Source organism: Anas acuta, chromosome 1 (genome assembly GCF_963932015.1).
Source record: "Anas acuta chromosome 1, bAnaAcu1.1, whole genome shotgun sequence".
In the NCBI taxonomy this organism is placed as follows: domain Eukaryota; kingdom Metazoa; phylum Chordata; class Aves; order Anseriformes; family Anatidae; genus Anas; species Anas acuta.
Genome location: NC_088979.1, coordinates 149164798 through 149191604, shown reverse-complemented (window position 1 = coordinate 149191604; position 26807 = coordinate 149164798). Strand labels below are relative to the sequence as shown.

Sequence of the window (26807 nt, the reverse complement as noted above, 5' to 3'; positions counted from 1 at the left end):
AAAGAACAGGTTACCCTTTCCCCATAGCAGAAGGCGCTTTCTGGTGCTTGCTGCTCTCCACTACCTCCACGGGCAACTTTGTGGCTTGGTGACTTTCACAGCCAAAATACTGGAGCCTCTGAGAAGCCGTCTCCCTCCTCATCCCCCACCAAGGGCTCTGTAGTATGCAAAGCCATAATTGAGCCCAAAATGTTATTCTGTAACTTATAATTAAGTATTTATATCCTCATAGCTTGCAACCTGAATGTAATCTGATAATCATTCAGTGACTGCCTGATTAATAGCTGCTGTACAATTATAAACTTCTAGCCTTGTTGTTTGTATATACAGCAGGATAGGAAGGTATCCCTGAAATGTGCTTTGCTATTGTCTTAACCGTTTACATTTAAAGCTCCTTGATAATTCTGATAAGGGCACACTAATATCTCTTTTCAAAGGAGAAACAAAAAGATACAATAATCTTTATAGTCATTGTTGTAAATATTGGGTTTAATTCAAATATTGTTTGAATGTGCTTTGGAAAATAAAGTACAGGTTCAGCTGAATCATGATTTTTAAAGCAGAATGAATGAAACTCCAACAATATGTAAAGGAACTCCCAATTTTTATTCCACCAAAAGAGATCTTGATTTCAATAGAAGTTTTGCCTGAGTAAAGATTTGTCAAGATTCAGGCTCTCATCTTTCTAAAAGCAGTCTCTCCTGAGGGACATTTTAAGACCTGTGCAGAACAATAGCAAGGAAGAATGAGATCCTGATCCAAAACTCATTGAAATCAAAGGAGGTGTTTCCATTATTCAAAAGAAGATTAAAGAGTGATATACAGGAAAATACCAGGAATTATTCCATCAGCTGTCACAGAAAAACATTCAGCTCTAAGCATTATTGTTGATGGCAGCCATTACGCTTATAGTTCCAAGAACAACAGCTCTTGTTCTTAACACGGTGTTAGAACAAGAAACGCCTACATTTTCCAATGTTTTTCTTAATGATACTATTGTAAACTATTACTTTAAATCATTCTGAACAGAACAGAAGAGATTTTTGAATCTAAATGAATGTCTATAATTCATAATGTTTATTTCATGAAACAATTTGAAGTTCACAGTGATTTTATCAAAACTTGTATATATATAACATGAATATTTGTCTTAATTTATTCTTTACTGATAAACAGGTAATCTTATCCTTCTTATAGGTTAATTTTTAAGAAACAAAGTGTGGAAAATGATACCTTTACTAATAATCTACATTTTAGATCAACACAAACAGAACTCTATTTGATATGTCAATATCATGTATAATTTTCATTGTCATTACATTTTGTGGAATATTTTACAGCAGGGATGACTGATTTTTCCTTTAAAATGAATGCATTTTAAGAATTCTAGCCAGATGTTTGTCTTTAAATAATATAGTTCAGTGGTGGAATTGGTCATCTGTATAGATGTTTGGTCAGTTTTTCTCTTCCTCCTTTCCCAAGAGCCAAACTTTTATTCTGTTAAAGCTACAGGAATAAATGACTGAGGATACAGTTGCTTTCTTTTGCTGTTTTGACTTTGAAGGGGCTTGGTTTTCAGGGAAGCCAAGAAATACCTGTTCTCTGCTAATCTGGCATCCTTTTGATTTCTCAACCCAAATATCCAGAAGTACAAATCCTGTTAAAAATATAGGCTTATATCTGGCTCTTCTGCAGTTGAAAGATTATTTTTATTTCAAAATTATACTGGTGCAGATACATAAGTCTCAAGACACTGACTAATGTTCAGTTTAAGCTGTTACTTTTCCAGCTGTCTGTCCATGCCCCTAGCAGCAGTTACTGTTCTCCAACAGAGGCAGCAGAATGGGAATTGCTTAGTCCAGGGTACAAGCATAATCTACTGCTGAGTCCCCTCTGCTGGAGCTGTATGTCTACAAGTAGTTTAAAATACTGCTTCTAATAAGGAGTGGTCTTATGCATCCCATTGGATCATTAGCTCTGATACTTGGCAGTTATTAAATGTGATTGTTCACTGTTTCATTGCTACTCTGGATGTTGGAAGATGATAATACATATGGTATATAAAATACATAGATCATAATATAATGGTCTGTCTGCCTCATCTGTTTGCTTAGGAGTGCTTTCTTCTAATCTCTTGTCCAGTGGCTTGAAGGAGTGACACTTGGGAAAATACTGCTATGTTTGTTTCAGTCTGCTCCCCATTGCTTCATGCTGCAAGTTCCCAACCTCCTTACTCTCTCTGACTTGCAAGAGGAATAATAAAGGACTTATATTTATGTCTGCTTTTCCCTTACAGCTCCAGAAACAGCTGTCTGAGCTGGATGAGGATGACTTATGCTATGAATTTCGTCGAGAACGCTTCACCGTCCATCGCACTCATTTGTATTTTCTACATTACGAATATGAACCTGCTTCAGACAATACTGATGTAACACTGGTGGCTCAACTTTCAATGGACAGGTAGGCAAAATCTCTTGTTCATCTGGAAATGTGAGACGATGAAAATTTTTTGACAGTCTCAGAGCATTTCAAGAAATCCATCTATTGTAATGCTTTAGGGAGAAATAAAAATGGCTTTCACAGAAACTTAGATATCATGCTGTAAGACCTTGCTTGAATTAGGAGTAGCACATGTAGACATCACACAGGCATCCAAACCTCAGTTTGCAGCGAATGCAGGAGTATAGGTGGAGTTCATGTGAGGCTAAATACTGGAGCTGCATGGGTTGTTACTTGTCAGACTTGTCAGGCATTATTATTTTTTGGAGTTTCACAGCCACCTAGGAAAAACAGGAGATGTTGGTGATGGACTTAGGCAAGCAGTGTTAGCTAATCAAAAGGTTTTTCACAGTGTTTCATCTTCAGACAATGTTAGTTTTGCTTTCATTGGTATTTCCCTTGCAGAAAATTTCAGTCAGTGGCTTGATTTTCTTATAATGAGAGTCAAAACTAAACATTTTAGTTTCAAATTTGGCAGTTTAAAATAAAATATTTTTAGTTTTAGTGTGCTAGGGGGAAACAAAAAATATCTCCTTTTGATAGGAGTAATTTCATTTTTATACAAATGTTGATTTTCAGGATAGTATCTGTAGTTTAACTCTTCCCAACTTTCAGTTCCAATGTAAAGTGGAATTTAACTGGTATTTCATTTGGGGAAAAAGTCGATTTCATGACAAGCTCCACCTGTGCCTTTCTGATTCCCGCGTTGTCACGTTTCAGAAGCTCTGTCAGTGTAGTCCGTATCAGCCAGCTCTGTGACACTTTGAATTGTCAGTCTCTTTTTTCCTCAGGCTTCTCAGTTCAAATCTGTTCCAAACTTTGTAGCTGCTGCTATCAGAGTAGGTAATAAAACAGGTCAGAACTCCTTGCATATAAGCAAGCAACTTATACTCTATTTGGCAGAGCACATGCAGAATGCTACATGACCCGTGAATATCACCACTGCTACACCAGTAGAAGGTCAGCAGTATTCCACAAGGGTCAGAGGAATTCAGATTAACAGACATTTGCAGCCTGTTTTAAAAATAAACATGAACAGATGAGGGCTGTTTTGTTTCGGCAGTGCCTCAGCACTGCATCCTGCACGTCATATTATGATTTGCTATGCACATCGGTGTGTGTTCTATTGATTTTTAATTGAGGAAACATTTCTTAAGTGTTCACAAACCTTTGAGTAAAAAACTAAAGAAATAAATTAAGCCAGACCCTGAGTGAGTGCCACAGTAAATTAGTAGAGTTGGTCTGTGCACATGGTATATTTTCCCCCCAGAATTTAATTCAAAAGAATGAGCTGGGGCTCGGCACTGATTCACTGGCACTGATGCAAAGTCTGAGCATCTGTTTCTCTTTCTGGATCCTCACTGGGGCACATGTTTTTATTGATAGACAGAACCACACATTTTTATTCAGGAAGAACAGCCCTCCTGATACTGTGCAGGAAAAATCTTCCCTACTTCTTTGGTGTGTTGCTATAAATTATTGATTTGAGTTGGAAATACTCTCTTTCAGCTAAAATCAATAAATAATATCATACCAAAGAGCTGTTTAGCTGCTTTGTTTTCTTTCACATCTTTCAGTTACTGCCTTATTTTTTGGTACCTTCTTTAGACCACTTTTATTAAATTCCTCCGGCGTAGCTATAGACATTTAATATTAGTGTCTCAGATGTAAGATGGCATGTACGTAAACAATGTGCTATATGCTACACTCTTGCTTAGTTCTTTCAAATGATCCTCCAACATAAGGAAAGGCAAAAAAAGCAACTCCCAGTTGTCTCCAATTCTAGACCTGCTGGAGTCGAGACTGACATGACTTGTGACAGGCTTACGGTTGTTTGTGCTGTAGGCTTGGGAAATGGAAGACAGAGTTTAGAAGGTAACATTAATGTCTGTAGATAGAGGCTTTGAGAGCAACTTCATTCAGTGTTGTTATTGGTCTCCTCTTGTACTGACGTGACAAATTTGGTCTGATAATGGCTTGGTTGCATCACAGGCTTTGTATGTGGCTTTCAAGCAAGTACTTTGGCTAGGCAGCTTTTTTAAAGGCATGGTATGTACCTAGGAATCAGAAATATGAGAAATGTGAGCTAAGGGTGTGGATGAGGAAAGAAAAATTTAGCATTAGACTTCTTGAGGTCAGGGTGAGAAAAACCCGTAAACTGGTTGAATGTGCTTAAGAGGCAGAGTGAAAACAAAGAATCTCACCAGTAAAATTCTCTTGACTGAAACAGACCTTAAAAAAAAATACCAGCTAAATGATGACCCCTATTATTATGCAGTATAAGAGTTTATTTATTTTCTTCAGAGAACACATTCCTCAAGACAACTAGCAACAAAGAAATAACTTGGTGTGCTTAGAAACTTGTATTTCTAAGTTCTGTGGTCAAAAAAAAAAGACTTCTAACAACCTACAGAGTTCAGATTAGGGAGCATCATCTAGCAGTCCCTGTATCAAACTCATAGAAGTGGAGCCTGTCAATGAGAAAGGCCCTGCAAAATGGAGTGTTCTGAAGGGCACTAAGCTGTCCAGCTGGAAATTTATACCAGCAAAACACAGTTTCCACTTAACTGTTGCAGAAAGCTTTGCAGGCATCATCAGGTGTGCCGTTTAAATAAGTTATGTATGCCATTTGTCCACTGCTTAGAGTCCTTGAAAGGCATTTTGCTACATTTCTTTCTAGGCAAGTATTTCATTTATAAAAGGCTGCCCTAAACCTGAGTGATGATGAAATGGATCCTACTGATTAACAGGTTGTCACTATATTGGAGAAAGCAAAAAATATTTTTTTTTCTCTACTTGTTATTAGTACAATCAAAAGCCTAAAGCCTTCACATACCTTTTAGATCCCTTTTATCGATTGGTGTTTCTAATTCAGCTGTATGTTTCAGGCTGATAATAGCCTTTGTTTCAATAATAGATAAAAAGAAAATAATGTACCAGGTATAGATTAGTAAAAGTAATATCTCATATCTAAGACAAAATGATTATATCGTCTTGAATGTCATCAGGATCATTCAGAAACACTGGAGAAAGCTATTAATGTTAAATCAGAATTTGTGTTTGCTGGTATATCATTCCTTTCTGCTGCAATACTTAGTGTGATAGTAGGAGGGGGAAATTATTTTCTCTGATTACAATGATGCAGAAAACTTTTCTTGTGTTCTGTATAAATATTAATAGGAAAAATCTAGTAACACGGATATGGAAGGTAGAGAAGATAATCATGTTGCATCATCTACTCTTCCTAATTTTTAATAGAATATGTGGCTAGGCTGCATAGGTTCATTTCCCTTTATATTAACTCAAGAGGCTTTGTAATCAGTTCTTGCTGTATTTTTGGGTGGCATATCTTAATCTCTAGGCAATTCTGTATAAATTGTCCAAAGTGATTAATCTATTTTGACCAGACTGGGTTTGATTTACATTGTATATGAGGTCTTTTGTTGTCATTTTCATCAATAATATTGTAACTGCTGAGAGTTTTAAAAAATATTCTTTGATACAACCTGTTCTAAAAATCATTTAGTGGACTTTGAGGAGACAATGCTAAAACATATACAGATTAGTATTTTAAATGATGGTTTTGTCTGAACTGTTCTTTTGGTATTCCATGCCATATCTCTCCCTCTTTCCCTCCTTACTCATGGTAAACCCCATTTCTATCGTGTTTCATCCTTTTGCCCTTCCCCTGACAGTTTTTTTCAGTCAACACAAATGTTTATATAAGTCAGTATTCCCTTGACCTGTCACTTTCAACAGTTTTTAAGATCTGACTAACTGCCTTGCAAAAATTTTGAAAAGGTTTTCCTAAACAGGAGGTAAAATGATCTTTGGGTCTGTACACCTTTCTTTTCCACTGGCTTCTTGAAGAGAGACTAACTTGGCCTAAAATGTGAATTGGCCTCTAGGCATAGCTTTAGATTACAAGTCCCCTATTCTATAATTAGATCTACATAGACAGATCCCTACAACCACTCAAAGCTCTCATCAGATGAAGCCCCGTCGTCCATGTGGGTTTTTCTGCAGCATCAAGGCTTTAAGCAGAAAGGATTGTCATTGATTTCACCTGGCTTTAGGTATTTGTGTTGTGGATGTTTATATATGAGCTAGTGCCATCTTTGTCTCCCTCGTATTCACTGGAGAGAGGTAGGCGTATCTAGGGTGCAGTCCACCTGTCCAGAAAGAGACATGGACTTAGATAAGATGAATTGTGGTGTAGAAATATTTATTGCTTTCCACAGGATATAAAGTGATGCCAATCTGTCTCACTTAGATAGAGGTATCTGTATTTGATGAGATGAACCCAGGCAAATAGTCCCAGACGGGGAGACAGCCTTTTCTTATTCTCACCCTTCCTCTTTCAGGCTCCAGATGCTTGAAGCTATCTGCAAACACTGGGAAGGTCCGATCAGCCTGGCACTCTATCTTTCTGATGCAGAAGCCCAGCAATTTCTGCGCTACGCCCAGGGCTCAGAAGTATTAATGAGCCGCCACAATGTTGGCTACCATATCGTCTACAAGGAAGGCCAGTTCTATCCTGTGAATCTGCTAAGGAATGTGGCCATGAAGCATATCAGCACACCGTACATGTTTCTGTCTGACATTGACTTCCTGCCCATGTATGGACTCTACGAGTACCTCAGGTAAGTGGACAGTGGTGGAAGGCTCCCTGCTGCCACATGCTTTTTCATCCCCTCCACACCCCACCCTTCTCACACATTCCCAAAATAATGCAATTTGAGCAGATCTGAAAGAGGCAGTGTAGTTGTTTAAAGTGTGAAAACACCCAGCAAGGCACAAGAATTTTTAGGGTATAGGAAGAGGCTGTAACTAGAAGTAACATCATATCGCTATGAAAAAAAAAAAAAAAAAAAAAAAAAAAAGCGGTTCTAAATATGAAACCTGTTAGCTATCAGAATAATTTTTCAAAACAGTTTGAAAATTGAACTGGATTAAGTGTCATTAAAGGTACAATAGTGTCCAGTATTAGCAGAGATGTGAAATGAGCAATTTCCTTAAACATCCCAGGTTCTTAATGTCAATGACAGAAAAAACATGCAGAATGGTACTGAATTTTTTGTCCTTGTGATACATTCTTTCACTCTTTATCCAGTTCCATATCTTGAAAACGGAATGAGAGTCTAACCAGCTTAAGAATATGAGTACGACCTGCACCTGTCAAGGCAAAATAATTAGCGTAAAGAAACTGGGAAGAGTAACCTCAGTGTGTACTGTATCTTAATGAATGTGAGCAAGTTGGACTGAACAAACTACAGACCTCTCATCTATTAACAGAGCTATTTTTAATAAAGACCTTTATCCTCTACAGAGGCTGGTCACCTGAGGCCAAAGCATAGAGCAAGGAGGACACCCTGTGGCCAGACAGAAGGATTTCAGTTCCTTAGTCTTTAACCAGTTTTGTCTTTCATCTCTTTTTGAGTTTGGTAAAACCTGATCACAGTGCTCCAGTGAGGGTCTGCCTGTAGGTGAGCCCTTTCAATATGTAGGCCTGGGGTGCTGGAGTGTAAAGGGCAATATACCTTCCTGTATAGTAAACTTATGAATCAATTCCTTTGTTTCAGGCTAACTCAGTAAGTATCTTCTTCTCCCTTCTCCCTCATGTGGACAGTTGCCTTTTTCACTTTCCACATCTGTGAACTGGGCCAAATTCACTATAGCTTTTAAGATGCTGGATTTCAACTGAAGCTTTCACTGAAGCTTTATCCCACTGTGTCAGCCAGTTTCCCACTTATTTCAGGGATATTTCTTTTTTACTTAAAGGATTCCAAAATAATTCTGTCTCTCGCACACATTAACTGTCTCAAGATACGTAGAGGGACTGCTGTTATTAGCAGTACCGTTCTTTGACGTAAGTGCTGCATGCTGTTACATTTCTTCAGCTCAATGCTGGACACAGGAAGGATAGCAGCTGTTGACACTGACATGTAGTACCAGAAATACAGCTTGTTCCTACATGCTGCTTTGCAGTGCATTGATGGGAGCCAGAACTGAAACGAAGGAGAGAGGAGAGAAAACAAAGTGACATACCACAGTGCGCTTGAGACATTACAGCCATACAAATTACTCTGATATGGTGATAATGTATCATGGGACTAAATGCACAGTGATGCCACACATTGGTGTTGTTCAGGAACAAAAAAAAAAAAAAGAAATGGATTGTCACAGAACATTGTTGCTTCCGAGACACTGCGTTGCTCTACACGTCTTTTGTGAGATCCACACCACCTTAACTCTGTGCATCTCTGTTGCTTGGGAATATTGAAATTGCTAATCTGCTACTTCCAGCTCTTTAAAATGGGACTGGATTGGAGGTGGGGGGGCACAACTAGAGTCTTTGGTTGCTTTTTCAGTAATGATTTTTCTGAGTAAAATAGCAGGGAGGTGCAATGAGATTATTTTAAATACAGATATGTTGTATATTTCCACATTGACTGTTCCCACAGCTCCTTCAGGTAGCTGATCAGCGCCGCCTGTTGGAATGGCAGCTACTGTTTGGTAAAGAGTCATATACATATAATCATCTTCATTTCCTCAGAGAGAAAAACCATAAGCAAAAAGATGTAGTCTGGTATTTCAGGTGCTGCTTTATACAGAACGAGCCAGACAACTCCATCTTGCTTGCAAGCAGCATATATTGTATACTGTGTCTCTACAGAGTATGTATTCTCAGAGAAAGGAATTTTGAAAAACATTTCCAACCTGTTTTGAAGGCGTTGTATGTGAAGAATTGCAGCCAGTTTTGAAGGAGAAGTTGGTGGTAACCAGTCCCTCTAGGTATCTGTTGCTAGCACTTAGATTTATGTTAATTGAGCTTTTTCACAGCTGCTAAGTAATGCCATTTCAATGCTTTTAATCTCCATCAAAACCCCTTTTTGTTCTACCTTACTCTCCTGTAAAGTACAGAGGGGAAGAAATGTATCATTTAAAGGCTTCCTGTTTACAAAACTCAGGCGTTTTTATGGTCTGTGCTGAGCAGAAGTCTTTTGTCACCTTCAGTCATTTGTTACTGAGGTCATCTTGTCATTGCCCCAGAGCTAAAGGCTCTTTCTGGTTGCAAAAAGTAAGGTGTTTGGGTCATCCTAAAGGCTCTTCTAACATAAAATAACCAGACAGGCTGCTTCTTTATGGTATCTACAGTTGTCACAGCTAGCACTAAAGTTCTTTCCTGACATATTTCTATAAAATATGCCCTTTGCTTCCAGGGACACATTAGCATAAACTGGGAGCTTGCATCCAAACCCTATCCATAGGTTTTAGACCTCTTCCTTGTAACATGAATTGTGAAATATTTCTGGTTGCTCTTTAGCATCTCAGAAAGAGTCACACATCATGTTGTGCCTGTTAATTTTTATTTGTTGGGTGCCTTTGAAGGTTGCTTTTGTAGAGAGGATGAAAGTCCTGATGAATTTAACACTGGGCTGACATCTCTTCAGTTCATGTAACAAACCCCATGACTACCTTGTCCATTGATCTTGACCTAATCACTGAGGGTCCTAATGGTGGAAGATAATTGGAATTAATGTACACTTTTTTATTTTTTTCTGAATTCAGTGCTTTTGGATTAGGTTATTAGTATTTCTGTATCTGAGCTTCTTTATCCAGCAGAAATAGGAATGATACTACTATCTGCCCACTTGAGGATGAAACTGATTTGTTAATTTTTGGAAAAGACTGTGGAGATGAAAATATTGATCTCAACATGCTGGAGTTCATTCAACCTCTGAGGAGACTCTTGTGATTTAAGGTTCATTTCATCCATGCTTTACAAAAAAATAGAGTTGATTGGTAGATTAGAAATTTAACCCAACCCTCACTGTGTCAGAATGACATACATCGGGTCTGAACACAAAGGTGCCTGGGAAACGGTTTCCTGGACAACACTAGCAAAGAGAAACCTCATCATAAAATCTTATATCCTCATTTTGGGGTTTGGGGAAAAGGACAGATATAGGAAAATGGGTACAGGATTGATATTACCGAATCCAAACAACAGCCCTCACAAGAATAGTGCAGGAATTAAAAAGTTTCCCTAGTGCTGGTTTGTAAAATAACCTAATGTGTTCCTCATGTTATATTCCACATACGTTGCAACATTTAACAGTGGAAATTTTCTATTCCAAGTACCACAAAACCAGTCAACCAGCAAATGGCACCTCCACTCAAACAAGGAAAAACAAACAAACAAACAAAAAAAAAAAAAAACCAGCACCACACAGAAAGGAAAAACAGACTTGCTTTCAGTAGGAAGAGGTTAGATTTTCAGTTGGGAGTCCAAGGAGCAGACCACCAACTTCTTATCAGAAGGAAATGGAAGGAGTTCTTTTCTCTACCAAAACTCCCTTGTCTTTATCACAATTAACATGACCTCTGTTGTCCTCTGTCACTGAGGTTCAGCACCTGGACATCAGCATTGATTCTTTCCTCACCTTATGTCAGTCTTTTATGTCATCTAGTGCACATCCAAAGCAGGCTGTTCTACTCAGAGATCAGTGCTGCCCTCAGCTCCCATATCACTTTTACTGAACCTCTACCCTTTGGCCTTAACAATATGCACCTCAGATGCTCGCATACCTCTTGAAAATATTTCTGCAAAGATTATCCCATTGCATTTTACTCTTGAAGCACCTCTGGTGGTTCTCTGTGTTTGACTACATCTGCTACAAACATCTTGTTTTCATATTCTGCTTTTTTTCCATATTAACCTTGGACTGTTACCGTGATTTCAGCCTCAAGTATCAGTTTTTTCACTCTGTGTTGGTTTTCTTTGTAAAACTATTTTCATCTGTTCTTTCCAACAAGAGATCTAAGGCCCAGTTCAGCCTCTGACACCTGTTTTAAATTTGCAGACGATGACTGGGGAGTGTATGAAAGGATTATTGATACCCATATAATTTTTGTGCTTGTTTCCCATATTTTAGAAAGTAAGTCACACTCAACACTAGTTGTAACATGCAACTCTGCCTTACACCCTTGCTTAATACCTATACCTACTTTAGCTTCGATCTACTTCAGACTGTGAACTTTGGTGGACAGGATTGTCCCCTACTCCTTGGACAGTGCCAGGCAGAGATGAGGTCTTGAGTTTTGCATGAGATGTTTGAGCTCTCCGTGAAAGAGACAGCAGCAGCCATAAATGGAAGTGGCTCTTCCCTTGCAGAGCCCAAAGGATGAGCATCGCTGCAAACATCACCTGTTTCTTCCTTGCACTGAATCCTCAAAGCTGCACTGCTCAAGTCTGACAGATTGCATAGAGTACAGAAAGCCTGGGATGTTGTCAGAGTAACTGTATTAGTGTACCCTGCTTGCAGAGAAGGTGTGAAGAGGAAAAAGCATTAAAAGCATCGTAAAGACTGGATGCTGGCACTGCTCAGTGATTCTGGAAGGTCATGGAGGCTGATTGTAAAGGATTAATCTCTTTACATGCAGATATCTTGGCCATTAGTGATGGTGAGGGAGAAGAAATAAGGAAAGTACAGAAAAGGTATAATAAGACTGTTAAAATCCTTCAGTTGTGAAAAGTTCAGTGGAATGTGGCAGGGGTTCTTTAAACAATGCAAACTTTGCAGTAAGGCTTTGGGAACAGATTTTCTGTTATAGAACAGGCCCATAGGGTGGTATGAATTCTCTAAAATTCAGATTTTATTAAATAGACCTGCTCTTTTTCTTCTTCTCTGATGGCAATAGAAATACATGCTAGATATTCTATTCCTTAGAAAAGTGGTTTGTTTGGTCCTTCTAGTATTATGACAGTGATCCCAATTCCTTCATCTTATAAGGCTGTAGAGTTTCTTGCTTGTCAACATTGTCCTTGATTGCTTGTTGCGGTAGCATAAAAGCCAGGACAGTGAATCCTGTTAAGGGGAACTGACTTTGACAGGGAGAGAGAGGCATATTTCTCTTATGAAATATAAAGATAATGAAAGGAAAATCAAGACAGAGTTATTTCTAATGACAAGCATGCTAAGATTCAGTCAGGGGATGGAAAATGAACTTCTATTTCCTTTTCTTTGAATTTTAGTTTGCTAGGAAAGAAAAGACAGAACATGTCTGGCAGGCAGTCTGTAAGATTGCTAAGTTGTTGTCCTAAGGACCCTGTCTGGAAGGGCCTTTTTGCACAAAATGCAGTATGCTTGCATGCACACACACACACTGAAAAAGTCTCCATGCTGAACAACTTGGAGCAAAAGAAGGCAAAAAGTGAGGTATCTCTTTGCACCCAGTGCGCAATCTTTCTCTGAAGCAAACAACCTCTTTGCCTTACATACAGTGCCAAGCACAAATGAACTACGAGCTCAAGACGCTACCACGCACATGATTAACAATAACAAAGAAACACTTCTGCTAATTTCCAGTTGTGGTTATTTGCACCATGTCCTTTTGCAATAGATCTGTGCCTTACCTTGAACAAAGATCAACCTTCATGGCAGCCAGCATTCTTGAGGGCAGATATCTGGTCCGTAAGGGGTCTAAGGTAATACATACCTCAAAGGACACACAGAGCTCTAAAGCAGAGGTGAAAAGCAAATGTGATGGCACAGCATAACCCAGACAACTGCTAGGTTGATATGCAACTAAACTTTCTGATTCATCACCTTGTAAAGTCCTGAATAAAACCCAGTTCTTTAGAACTGCCATGGAATGGGCAGCTCTTTCCCATGTATGTAGAAACATAAAGAGATTTAACTGCATTTCTCTTACAGGGCTGGTAGGTTGGCCCTACTCAGAGTCCTAGTTCATCTCGGAGCATCCCTGGACGTGCAGGGTGGCATTGATCTGTCAAACACACAAGCTCTTTTTGAACTGTACTGTTCTCCCTGCTCACAGAGTAGCAGATTCAAAAACAGAGGAAAAAAACAATGCATTTATGGGAAAGAATATGAGCCATAGTTACCTTTGCAGTATCAAACTGCCCATTCTCTGCTCTTTATTTTGAAATGCCAAGTTATTTTCTCAGTTTAACATTTTTCTGCTCAAATTTTTTCTCTTTTCCAGGAAGTCTGTCATCCAGCTAGACCTGGCTAACACCAAGAAAGCTCTGATTGTACCTGCTTTTGAGACCCTACGCTACCGCCTCTCCTTCCCCAAGTCAAAAGCAGAGCTGCTATCTATGTTGGACATGGGAACCCTTTTTACATTCAGGTAATGGAAAGTACTTTCGTTGAACCTGTGGTCATTATCTCTAAAGAGTTTTCTTGATGTTCTGTGAATATTTTATTTTTCTCTTCTGTCAGCTAGCTAGCTCCATTAAGAAATGCATTGGATTTTTTTCCCTTTTCATAGAGAGGCAGTGAACAGAATCATATGTGGATATATTCCATCTGTAAGGTCGGCATTTTATCTAGTATTATACTCCTCTACTGAAGGACTTCAATTGTTAAATTGAATTTGTTTTATTTTCGTCATTCTTTATTGCTCTACAAAATCAGGCGCGACCATTACACTCATGTGCGTGTAATTTCCTTTTTGGCTGCCAAATACTATCTGGATAGCTGAGTCCCTCATGTGACCAAAAATAATTTCTCTCTGCTCATTGGTTTGGTTTCATACTGACTGATTGGAAAAACAAATACAAGCTTGCCATGTGCTCTTAGAAAGTATGAAACAGCTGCTTAAATAGCCAGAGTTTCCCAATGTAGAGGTGAAAGTATACTCTGACTAGAAGCTGAGAAATTAAGAACACCTAAATTCAGAGCTCCTCTCTTATACTCCTTTTGTTGCTGTGAACAAGTCACTTCTATTATCTGTCAGACTTTCCAGTTTTAAAACGCAACTTAACCAAGGGTTAACTCTCTCATGGGTGTGTGGTCAGGTCTGATTAGCAGACATTTGTAAAGCATCATAGTGATGGCAAGAGTACAATATGGCCTTATGATATTGCACAGGGAGGGGGCTTAGGAAACCTGTGTTCATGTCCCAGCTCCGCTAGTGTCCTGCTGGGAGGTGCTACACGAATCAGTTATTTCTTACATCTCTGTTCTCCGTCTCTGAAATGCAGGTAACAATGTTCACCTCTCCTTTATACAGTATTTTGAGAGCTAGAGATAAGAACTATGAAAACACTAAGTGTTATCCACAGCCAGCACAGTTCTTTATCACATCTTCCATCCTTTTCTTACATTAGAGCTTTCCTCACCATACTTCTATTCACTGCGTTATGCACGGCTCTCATTGCAGCAGCCACCCTTCTCTCATGTAGCTTTATGTAGACATCATAGCAGACAGCCTGTGTGAGCCTGGAAAACACAATTCTGACCCTACCGGTACCCATGACTACCTTGAAATAGAAGCTCGAGATGACTGAGATATTAGGGAGGCATGCCCATCTCTGGAAAATTACTTAAGGTTACTGATAGAGCAAGCATATTTCCCCCATCATTCCTTAGCAGTCAAAGACAAATTAACAAGAAATTTGTTGATAGAGAGTAATTGTTTCTCCCATAGTTGAAAGAAAAAATCCTTCCAGTGGAAAATAACACCCTCAGGATTTTCAGCTGTTACATTCCACCAGCAGTCAAATTTTCAGCCTGCACAGCAGTGGCCTTCCACTACAGATTTCATCTTCAAGCTATTCAGCATGTTGGCATGTTCCGCACACAGCCAGATTTGCACCTCCTTTCTCAAGTCTCACTCAGGCAAAAATCTCTTTAACATCAGTGGGAGTTTTGCCAGAGCAAGGTTAAAAAAGAACTGAAGGACATGCAAACTGTAGCTGGTTTGCATATTAATGTAGGACACGTTTTACAAATGCTTCCCTAGTTTGCTTTGGCTCGTTTCATTGTTCAAATCTATCAACAGCCACAAAGCAGCTGTGATCTGGGCCGAGAATTTCCACCTCCACCTTCAAGGTGCTTTAATAATGCTGCAATTCGAAGGCTGAGCGGGTGGGAGTGAACTGGGGAGGACTGCTGTGACAGTGATTGCTGAGAGTGCCTGCAGCATCCCAGTCCCTCACACCACACGGTAGATTACAATCTTTCCCTCACTGAAATTGCTTTTGTCACCTCTTTTCCAAATGGTGACCTTTTCTACCTCTGGGCAGCTAAGGAGTACAAAACGGCTCTCAATTACATCCCCCAGTCACCACCAAAAGGAAAAGGAAGACGTGTGAGCATCTGTGGCTGACAGGGTGTGCTGCATGGAAACTCTCCGCAGCAGTGGGATGCTCTGTCCCAGCTTGATGGCTTCGTGTGCAGGTGCTGGCTGTGACTGTGCCTCCTGAGGATGTGCCTGCTTCATGGCTGGGTAATAGCTGATGAACCACGAATGTGCTGCCGACACAGCTTTCAGGCACGAGGAAAACCACAGCTGGTAGAAGATGCATCATATTGAGAAAACATAACCAGCAACGACTGATTAACTAATTAACTGATTGCATCCACAATCCAGCAAAATGTTTAAGCATCTGAGAACAGAGCTGAGAAAGTTTTTTCTTTCACCAAAACATTTTTCTCAGTGAAACGTGAAGCTTTGAGTGACAGGGCAGGGAGGAAGAACACTCTGAGAAGAATAACAATTTCACTTTGCTAACTTCAGCAAAGTTTGCTGTAGTTTTGAAGTCGTATTTTGGAAAAAAAGCAACAGATATAGAAAGTAAGATGAAACATTTGACCCAGAACAGTTATGTTTTTTTTGTGTAGATGTTTTCTATGAACCATGGGAAAAAAACTCATCATCATTGCACAAAGACCAAATGATTTGGATTGGATTTTTCAAAATTACCAGTGGGATTGAAAATGCCTTGGTCACTATTTTGACAAAGAGAGACTTCTCCCAAAAATCTGTGAAATTGAGTGTGGCCTTAAAATTCAATGTGTGTTTAAATCTTGGGTGAGAAGGCTCTGAGTGGGAGAGCTACATTTATTCATTTGTCCTGATGATGGAAGACCAATACAGACAGTGAACCAGTTCTCACAACTGCATCACTGAGAATAAAGTCTGTTGGAAATGACTCACTCTTTTATGGTAGCTTCCCCTGCAAGGACATCCATGTAATGGTGTCTGCATATTCTGATTTTGCAGTTCATTTCATGTGATGATTAGTCATTGGCCAAGACCTAGCTCCAGCAGATTATATGTATATATATTTAGACCCATATTTTATGTACATGTATGTATGTAATCCTGAACTCACAATTCCAACTTCCCGACTGATTATTCCATTGCAATTAGTGTGTTCACACCTTACTTGAGCATTCTATACTCAGATTCCTATTTGTCCTGACCTTAGCTACCCTTTTGTCTGCCACTTTCCCTCCACTCCCATCAGTTGCTCTAAAGAGGCAAGTAAAAGATCTCTGTTTTTTTTTTTTTGGTTGGTTGGTTGGTTTGGTTGGGTCTATTCCTTCCTTTCTGATTTTTCTCTTTCTACTCTCACTTCTCTGTCCTCTCTTCATTGTCTGCTCCCCATGATTTAATTTTTCCTGCTGGTCCACTCTCTCCACTCACAGAGGTTATACCTGAGCTGCTGTGTCTGCTTACATTGCTAACCCTGAAAAGGGTCAAAAGTAAGGGATGTTTTTATGGCTAGTGTCCTGTTAGCCCTGCTGTTTTAATCAGTAGGAGAGTGTTACTAGAGGAACAGAAGCATTTGCCTGTTTCTCTGCAGGAATCTCTCAATTAACTAAAGTTTGCATGGGGCTTTGAAGATACAAATCACTTCATGAGTGTTTAGTAGTCATTATTGTTATTATCATAATTAATTTCAAAATGCCGGAGGTAGGATGTTAGAGCATCGTCCACAATCCCGTATCATTTTAAGCTCTATATTGTGATTATATTTTTTCCATCATAGATAGCTGGTCATTAGTGACCTAGTCACTTCCAGAAAAGGGATGGGCTTTTTGGAGATGGTTCCAAAGGCCTTCAAGGATTGTAATCTTTTTGAATCCTGCACTGGTTTCTAATAAGCTCTGGTTAATTCATTCACTGTCAGTTTTTTTTAGTACAGACGGGCTTTGTTTTTCCTGGTCCCCAAGGCAGATATCTGAAAGTGATGCAACCTGTTTACAACTTAGAAATGCAGCTTCCAAAGGACCATAGGTTACTTGGGACACCAGTGCAGTTGTAATAATCCTGTCCTCCTACACTGCCCCTGACCAAGGAGAGTCAGTGAAGCTGAGCAGTTCTCTGTTTGTCCAGCAATAAGCTATATGAGTATACAGCCAAAGTAGAAACTCTTGGGCTGTGATTTTACATCTCTGTTTTTAACGATAGCTTGCGACAGTATGAGAATCCAGGTCCCAGTTCTACAAATAGTTAAAGCTTAAACCTCTTCACTTTGAGCACATGAGTCATCCCCGTGAATTCAATGTACCTTACATTACAAACTGGCAGGATGTTTGTTTTGCCCCTTCTGTTACACATCTCAGAGCATTGTAATACAGATGGCCTGCTATGCCTTTGTTTCATTATTTAATCTATGAGTCTGCAGAAAGAGCCTGTCTCATTGATTTTTGGAAAGGTGTAAGAAGAGTAAGTGGGCGAGAGAATCATTGACCCTGCCACTAATGGGGTGGATTCAAGCTGTGCTTGGAAGGGACCTGCTGTGACCTAAACAAGATTAACGAAGTATAAAAGGATCTTTTTCTGTAAATCAAATTGATTACCTTACTCAGGATCACACGGGCACCCCCCACAATATAGAAAGTGCAGCAGAAATGCCTTTGTGTGATATTTTACTTATTAATTTAATTATGCACTTTATCTCCTGCCATAGTAATAACAGTAATTAATAAAACGGAACGTCTATCCAGAGCTGCAGGTGTCTCTCATACAAATTATAAAATTACATACAAAACAGATCGTGAATGTCACTGTGGTGTAGAAATAGCTAATTTTCAGGGCCTTATGTGAGCTGCAGGGTTTCATGCTGATTTTAGAGCACTGATGCAGCCACTTGGTTGCTAGGAATGAGACACAGCACTTTGCAGTGCAGATGAACTGTCTGCGTGTTTTGTAATTGTTTTTCACGTTAGCATTAGGTAGTGTTTTCACACCATCCTTCACCAGCTAGATCTGTTTAAGCATCAAGCACACAGAGGCTCTGGGAAGCGTGCTGGAAACAGTCCTAGAAATTGCCTCTGATACGTCCTGAAAACGATGATGTGAACTGTAAGCTAATGTCCTTATTTTCGAGCGCTTTATCTAACAAGTAACATTTTGTAGCCTCGCCAAGATGCATCCTGTTTAATTGCCTCCCCGTGTCCGTGCCATTTATGTCTGTTGAAGGTATCACGTCTGGACAAAAGGGCACGCGCCAACGAACTTTGCCAAGTGGCGAACAGCCACCACCCCCTACCGCGTTGAGTGGGAAGCAGACTTCGAGCCATACGTTGTTGTGAGGAAGGACTGCCCAGAGTATGACAGGCGGTTTGTTGGATTTGGCTGGAACAAAGTGGCTCACATCATGGAACTGGATGCACAGGTGAGGAGATGATGCCTGCATAACTCATGCAGGGGCGGGCGGCAGGGTTGTTAGAAGAAATCCACCTTCTGTAGAAAGGCTTCAAGCTCTGCATTGCCAAAGTGCTCACCTGGCCTTACTGAGCTCCTTAATGAGTGCTTTTTTGAGCTCAGTTTAGTCCTTATCAAGCATTAAAAAGAGTACTGAGTCTCCTTAGTTCATTTGTCAGTGCTGAGAAAGCTGTTGTCTCAGAGTGACACAGTTCTTCCTGCCCAGCAGTGTGCCCAAGTACTGCAGCACTTGTTATCAGTCTAATCACCTACTGTGGGGTCCATAGACCTATAGATCTGGCTGGAAACTTTTCAGTTAAACAGAGGTTGGTGAGTCCCAATTGTTAATTTAGATTCAAAAAGCAATCTTAAACAGAATCCAAGTCAAGGATCTTCAATTTCTAGCCCAGATTTACAGCACATCTCTGCAAAGCCAAGGTCTTCACATTTCCAAAGTCTCCAACTATGCAGCAGCAAACTCCAGAGGATCCAGGTATTTGATCCTTGGGCTGTCTGCCTCTTGGATTTGTGGCTTGGGATGGCACTGCTGGACAGAATATAAAGAACAAGGATGCAGAGAGACCTCGAGAGTCCCAGCCTGGCACCAGAGCTCTCAGAGCTGCCAAGGTCCCTGTCACAGACCTAGATCTTTAGACTGGCACTGGTTATGGCTCCATGGGAGTCTGGTGTTGCTGTGCACTGAAATGGCAGAGTTTGCACATCCCTGCTGTTCTTGGATGTGAAGCTAACCAGTGCATTAATCAGCAGGGGCTGGGTCATGGCAGTTCTCTTTAGTTTGCTGTTTGTTTTTTTTTTCAGTTCGATTTCATTTCCAGTTTTTGAACCAGTGGCATTTCATGGTATCTGAAAATAATTTTAGCCAGCTGTATCCCACTATGCTAGTGGGATATGCTTCTGCTGTGAGGACTTGGGTCTGGGATACAGCTGATGCCTCTCTGCCCAACTGTTAGCAGCTTGCAGAAAGCAGAGCAGCACAAGACATACAGCAGGTTACTGGGAGACTGTATCTTTGGGGTGCATGATACAGTGCTTTTGATGAAGGCAGGCATACGGGAGGGCTATTTTCTACTGCTTACAAAACCACATGGCCAGCTTGGTCTACCTGCCACTTGCCCTCTGTTTGAAAAAGGGCATTGCAAACTAATTTGTGCCTACTTATGTTGATGAAAGAAATTATTACAGACCCCTACCAAAGATTGTCCGTTATGTTATTATTAATAGTAATGCTTTGCTATAGCACTTTAATTTTCCAGTGCACTGTCCAAACACTAATTAATTAACTATCGTTTGTGGAGAGTGACAATGCAATAATTTATTTGTTAATCTGGCTATCAGGGCTTACATTCCAACTGGCCACTCTCATCTAGCACTCATGATTTAACTCCTCTGCTCAGAGACATTTGCTCAGCATACAGACTCACACATAGGAAATTGGAAAATTTTTCAAAGTTGATCATAGCACAGGTATTTAAAAAGGCCATTGGGATGGAACTAACTCAGTTGGGGAATTGTTTTTCTCACTCTTCCAGCCTTAAAAAAATTCTCACTTTGAAAAGAAGTTTAATTTTCATCTGTAGCAACTTGGGTATTGGCCTGTTTTCTCACAAAATCAGGCTGGAGGGGACATGCTATTTTTCCCTATGTCAGCTAGAAATATCAAATTCCCTGATCCAGACCAAAATATGCTGGACTACCTTGTTGTTCTGTTTTCCTCACAGTAAATTCAAATGTGCTCCTGTTTGGAGTTTATTTAGTCTTTTTCCTTAGGGAGCTTTGATCTCCCAGCCACTCTGTTGCAAATTTTGATCAATCTCCTGAGTTCTGTCTCCTTTGCCTGGCTGCTGCTTAGGTTAGAAGGAAGGAATTGTGATGAATGGGGCAACATCCCCTCCATAAAAAGGAGGAAATGCTGCACCAAGCACCCATAAGGCATCCCTTTGGCTTCAGGGCATTCATGGATCATGTTGCTGCAAGCTGTTTGGCTGGCTCCATTATCAGCAGACAAAACATCTGCTTAGCTGAATTATTTCCCTGCTCCTCGCAACTGCAAGTTATAACTGCGTGTGTCAAACAGACTGTGGGAGACACCTCACCAAGGACCTGTGCCACTACCATCCTTCAGAGGAGCACACAGTGTGGAGATAATCGTCATTATTATTCTGGGGGCATGGAGATGTCCGCTGAGCTGGATGTTGTACAAATATATGGATAATGACAGTCTCTGTCTAAAGCATTTATAACCTGTGAGATAAGGACAGAGGTTCCTGAGAGTGCTTTGCTTTCTCAATGAATGTTTTCTTACAGTAGAGATGGGCCATTAGGAAACCTTTCCCTACTCTTCCAGTGATTGTGGAACTAGACAGTGAGCATCTCTTTTTCCAGGACCCCAGCCCAGCATCTTTCAAAGGGGCTTACATTTTTGGCACACTGTTATGTGGCTGAAGGCCTTTCAGGGATGGGAGCACTGCTCTGCAGACCATTTACGTTTCAGAGCATAGAAAGTCTTTGATCTGCAAGACAGCAGACTTGAGATGCAGAGAAAGAAATGCAAAAGAGAAAAGATTGTATGAGGGGCGTTTTTCTTCCTCAGCAGATTCAGCCCTTAATGTTAAGGTCCTGCAGAGAAGTTATGTAGTTTGTTGTTCATCAGCTCTCCTCATTCCATTATGGCAGCCTTTGTTTTTGTGTTTGATTCCCCATTAGTTCCAAGCCTCTTCCAGCTAAATGAGTTCTGCCTGTGAGCATCAGAATATTTTGCTCTTCCTGTACACTCGTCATCCCAAACAGAAGCTCACAGGGGCCCGTTCCCATGTATGATAGCATTGTCATTTGGCACAAAGATTTACTCTGTAGCACTGTTTGGCAGGGAACAGGCACTCCCATAATGAGAAAGGAGCAGCCACACAGCTGCATCTGCACTGTCCAACAGATGCTACTGTTTCCTAAGTGTTTCTGGGACAGCACTGCAGCTTCTGTAACTTCATGTGGGGCTGTGTTGCTCAAACTCTTGGTTTCTGGTAGCACCATCATCCAGCAGTTTTCAGTCTCTTCTCATTGATTGTAGCTTGTTAGGTGAAGGACTATCTGTAGGTGAAAACCCTAGTGATTATTAGCTCAAGTGTGTTCTCTCCCATAAATCTCTTTCCCTAACAAAATATTTTGGAATATCCTGCCTCTCCACTGCAGGTAATTAATCTGTGTCCCAGCACAGACTCCTAAATCTACACAGGGCTGCAAACCAGAAGTTCAGCTCCATGTCTTTTAAAGCCAGCATGCTCTGCAGAAGCTCTGTGGTTGTTCACCATCTTACACAGAGATGGTTAATAAGGCAGTGCAAAAACAGTTGTAAATAGAAACTGGGTATGAAGAGTAGCCAGTGTGCTTGCAGAGGCTTTGAAGTGGCTCATCATTTGCATCCCATACAAACTCAGACTTTCTGAAATTTAACAAAAGAAAATAGCTAGCATAGCCTCAGCTGATAGGGTACTTCACTTGGCTACAGAATGCTGAGGTTCGCATCCCTTTCCTGTCCAGATTTTTGTGGGACCACATACCTTCTTGCACATCCTATGTGGGACCACATACCACATTCTTGTGCATCCTACACTTGTGACTTTCCAACTTTCCTATGAAGCACTTTTTATCTAGCTTTGTCTCAAATGATCAATCATATATTTAATTACAAAAATGGAGCAAATCTAATAAGAGTAATTGAAACACGGATGAATCATAGTTTTTAGCAACAAAAAATGTCAAAAACCTTCTTCAGAATTAGTGAAGCAGTTACAGAGGAGCAGAGGAATTAGCACAATATCTCATACTTTGTGAAGTTAATTTGTTTAAAACCTTTCCAAGATTTATACAATCTGAAGAGAAATCTTCTCAAAGCATATGAAATTAGCAGGTCCATTTTCACACTCAGCCTATAAAAGGCACCATATTCTCCCACTACTTCAAGTTTATAAATAGTCTGGGACAGTTTTGTTGCTGTAAGTATACAGGCAAAGTTACATAGGTAGTGCAAGGTGTCCCTTTTTAAATATTGCTTATTCCAGCATCCGACGAAAGATGAATTACAGGGGGGAAAGCATGCTTTTGCAAGCACAATTGAAACTCAAGCTGTGTGCATTCATAGTTGGTTGTAAGCACACTACTGTCAAACATCTGTGCTGCAGACATGACGTCAGAAATGTCTTTAGCACCATTTCTCTGTTATTTGGTTTATATGGAGTAAAACATTTTCAAAGACAAGGTAGGTCCTTCATAAACACAAAAAGGGTTATTTGGCATAATTGTATAGGTTAGCTGTTCTTGAGACCTACAGTGAACTGTTGCATGACAGAATGTGTTTGACTGTGGAGGCATGAGAGAGGTGCATTGCAGGAGGGCTCAGGAACACCCCTCACAGCTGGTGTCTTTCTCCCCCAGGAGTACGAGTTCACGGTGCTGCCCAACGCCTACATGATCCACATGCCGCATGCCCCCAGCTTCGACATCACCAAGTTTCGCTCCAACAAGCAATACCGCATCTGTCTCAAGACCCTGAAGGAGGAGTTCCAGCAGGACATGTCACGTCACTATGGCTTTGCAGCTCTCAAATATCTCACGGCAGAGAACAACAGCTAGCACAGCGGAGCCCATTTTAGAGGAAACAGAGACACTGAAGGGAGGAGCCACTCAACGTTTGAGGCCTGGTCTTCAAACTTCGAACTGAGAAATACTTTCAGTTTTTTTATCATACCTGGCAGTTCTAACAGTAGAAATTTGAAGTGACATGTCTTCAGACTGTGCTCATCAGCCCCTTCCCCAACCACCCCAGGCCTTTCAGCTTTAGCATTTGTGAGGTGTCAACAAGAGGGGCCGGCTACACGCCTGCTGTACTGCAAGAGGTGGGGACTGGGCATGGGCTGGGAATGCACTCTGTTCTCTTAACTGCAGAGCAAAGACAGACCTTCAGAATATAGGATTTCATGTTGCTATTTAATAATTTGACATGCTTTTTATCTGTAAAGGAAGATCTTCGGGTCGCTGTCCTGTGAATTTCAAATCTGCACTACTCTGAAAGGGAACTTTCACCTGTGAACGTTCACAGTGGCCCTCTTAACATGGATGACCTTGTAAATGCAGGATGAGCCAAAGGTCTGAATTAGCCTTGAAAATGAAGGGGACACTTGTACAATACTGCACTCCAGGGAAGGTGTGTTACAGGTTTAGGTGTGTACATGATATCAGTTGGTCTTTTATGCTCAAATTAGTTACGTTTTATCAGGAAAATCCCTTATGCCCTGCCCTGCCTCTTCCCCAGTCCTAAATGCTGTTCCTTTCCTTGCCAAGGAAATGTCTCCATTGTGTTTCTTTCCCATCTTCAGTTCTGGTGGTCCAGTAAAGAAGATCAGTAGCTCTGCCCGAAAGTGAACAAAACCTGTTAGTGTAAGGTCTGTTTTCACCAGAGCAACGTGTTCATATGTGTCTCGTAAAATAAAGGGCCTGGTTGTAACTCTTTATCTTTTTTAGGCAAGAATTGGATTTTGCCTAGAAGGCATGTTGTGCGGGGGGATATTGATTCATAGACTCATTTCAGTGCATGCCCATCCGTGAAGGCACTGGGCCTTGGGCTTTACGTGAACTTTGCTGAACAGGGAATATAAGCGCGACAACTCGTAGCCTGGGTGCTCTCCTGCTGCCTGCTACAAGGTCTCAGAACTACTTCGTTAAAGGAGTTTATAAATAAAAGGAGCAGAACTGTTAGGAATAAACTCCCCATTCGAGGGAGAAAAGTTTATGTTGGGAATCTGAGTGTGATTGTTTGCTTGAATGTGGGCTGGTCAAGTTCACAACTTCAATACACACAGGAATATTCTGGAGGGTGGACAGGAAACTTAACAAGCAAAACACAGAAAACAAGACACTGGACTTTTTACCGTTTTCTTTATCTTTCAGTATTAATGTTGTGTTTACATTGGATGAGGAGCTGAGGTTTAATGCACTACCCCTTGCAGGGCTATTTGTAATTTCTGTTGCAATGTTAATAGAGAAAGCAGAAATGATTCAGTGAGAAATGTGTCTCTCTCCTTTCCCCAGATTCCTGTACAACCACATGTACCAATACCACTGCCTGAACTGGGAAATGGGTCCACATTGTGTTCTGTTCACTTTGTTCCATTTTGTTTTTCAGCCACTGGACCTTCTACTTTCTTCCCCAACTCATCCCTCTAGAGCTTGGTTTTATTTCTAACCTGACATTTCGTGAGAGCTTTTTGTTACAGTGGAAACCACGCTGTTAAACCAGACATTTAAACTACAAATATCAGTTCATCATGCTGTGTATATATAAGAAAAGCCAAAAAAGGCAACATCTTTGACAAGAAATAAAAAGGGGCGGGAGGCTATGTGCAATTACTACCTTTTCCCCTGGGAGTGTTGGCTGCGTAAGAATACATCAATGCATAATTTTCCAAAGTGCTTTTCTTTGGTTCTTAATGGCTTTATGTAAAGATTTACATAAAAACCTTTGAAGATCTGGGAAGAAGTGAAATGAGTGCTCAGTCAGTCCTGGCTAAGATATATTTTAAAAAAAAAAATCTTAACTCACCAAGTCCCGTATTGCTCACCATTAAGGGCCCAGGTCACTGCGCATAATGAGAATGAGAACCTTGCTGCACAGAGCCATGATGATTAGCTAATGTGCAAAAAGTTATCAAAAGCCAATCCTAGAAGGGGCTGAAGTCTTGTTGTGCCTACATACAACAGAGTTTCAGTGGGGCCACCGTTATGTTTCATATATTTTGAAAACTCATTTCCAGGTGTACATTTCTTCTTGGCTTAACAATGTTGCCCAAGGATGGACTGGGTTGCCTACAACTGCATAACCTGTAGCGTGGACCTGTAGGTAGTTTGGGCATGTCATTATCAATGTGAATATTATTTTCTTCTCAGTGGTCCTGAGATGCAGATGGGGGAGCTGGGAGGTAATCATTTGTACCTTGCCTCTTTGTGCAGCAAGTTGTGGGAACTCCTGGATAGGCTTAGATTTGCAGTCTGTTGTAAACAGCTCAAAGGTTGGTAGTAGGTTCAAAGAGCCCATTTTTTTCCTTATGGATATGGTGCTGACTTGTTTCTGTCACATCACGTTTGTGTGTGCTTCCTAATTTGAGAGATGTGGGGCTTGGGTTTTTTAACACATTTCAGCCAATTCATGTGGTAGCAAATTAGGCTTACTTACCTGTCTTGAACTGCCAGGGCTCCTCCAACACCGTGAAAAAAAAAAACCACCAACAACAAAAATCCCCAACACAGTTACAACACTGTCTGCTAGTCCTCTGCTGTAATAGGTATTTGCTAGGAATTTTGTTTCTTAATTCTCATATTTCTCCTGGAGTCTTCAAGAAATGTCAGATAAATCTGGTGACTTAATGCCTTTGATTTATTGATTTGTTCCACCAGCTTTTCTCTTGAGTCTTCAGTCTATGACCTCTCCTTATCTTTGTTATTTGGAAAGTGTGAGTCCCTCATTTAGATACCAGTCAAACACCATCTCTGGTGAAGACTGATGCAAATAAATCATTTAGATTCTTGTCAATGTCCTTACTGTCTTTAATTGTTCCCTCTACTTATTGTTTGGGGTGGCCTACTGGTTCTCTCCAGTTTTCTGCTTTTGGTGTACTAAGCAAACATGCATTTTCCATTTTAACTTCCTACTATTTGCTCTTCAAATTCCCTCTTTGCTTGCTCAAATCCATCCTAACTATTACATACCTTCCTTTCAGGTTTACCAAGTTTTGATTTCCATTCTCTGAAGGTTCTCTATTTGGTCT

The 26807-nt window shown here is 40.4% G+C and overlaps 1 protein-coding gene across 2 annotated transcripts in view; it reads left to right on the top strand.

Moving 5' to 3' along the window:
• LARGE1 (LARGE xylosyl- and glucuronyltransferase 1) overlaps positions 1-26576 on the top strand; it is a 282272-nt gene extending 255696 nt beyond the window's left edge. For both annotated transcript variants that reach the window (XM_068664913.1, XM_068664920.1), the window contains 5 exons: positions 2297-2460; positions 6864-7142; positions 13513-13659; positions 18748-18943; positions 23422-26576. In XM_068664913.1, coding sequence (XP_068521014.1) covers positions 2297-2460; positions 6864-7142; positions 13513-13659; positions 18748-18943; positions 23422-23619 — 984 coding nt within the window. In that variant the 3' untranslated portion in view covers positions 23620-26576. The remainder of the gene's footprint in view (positions 1-2296; positions 2461-6863; positions 7143-13512; positions 13660-18747; positions 18944-23421) is intronic.
• Positions 26577-26807: the final 231 nt, after the last annotated feature.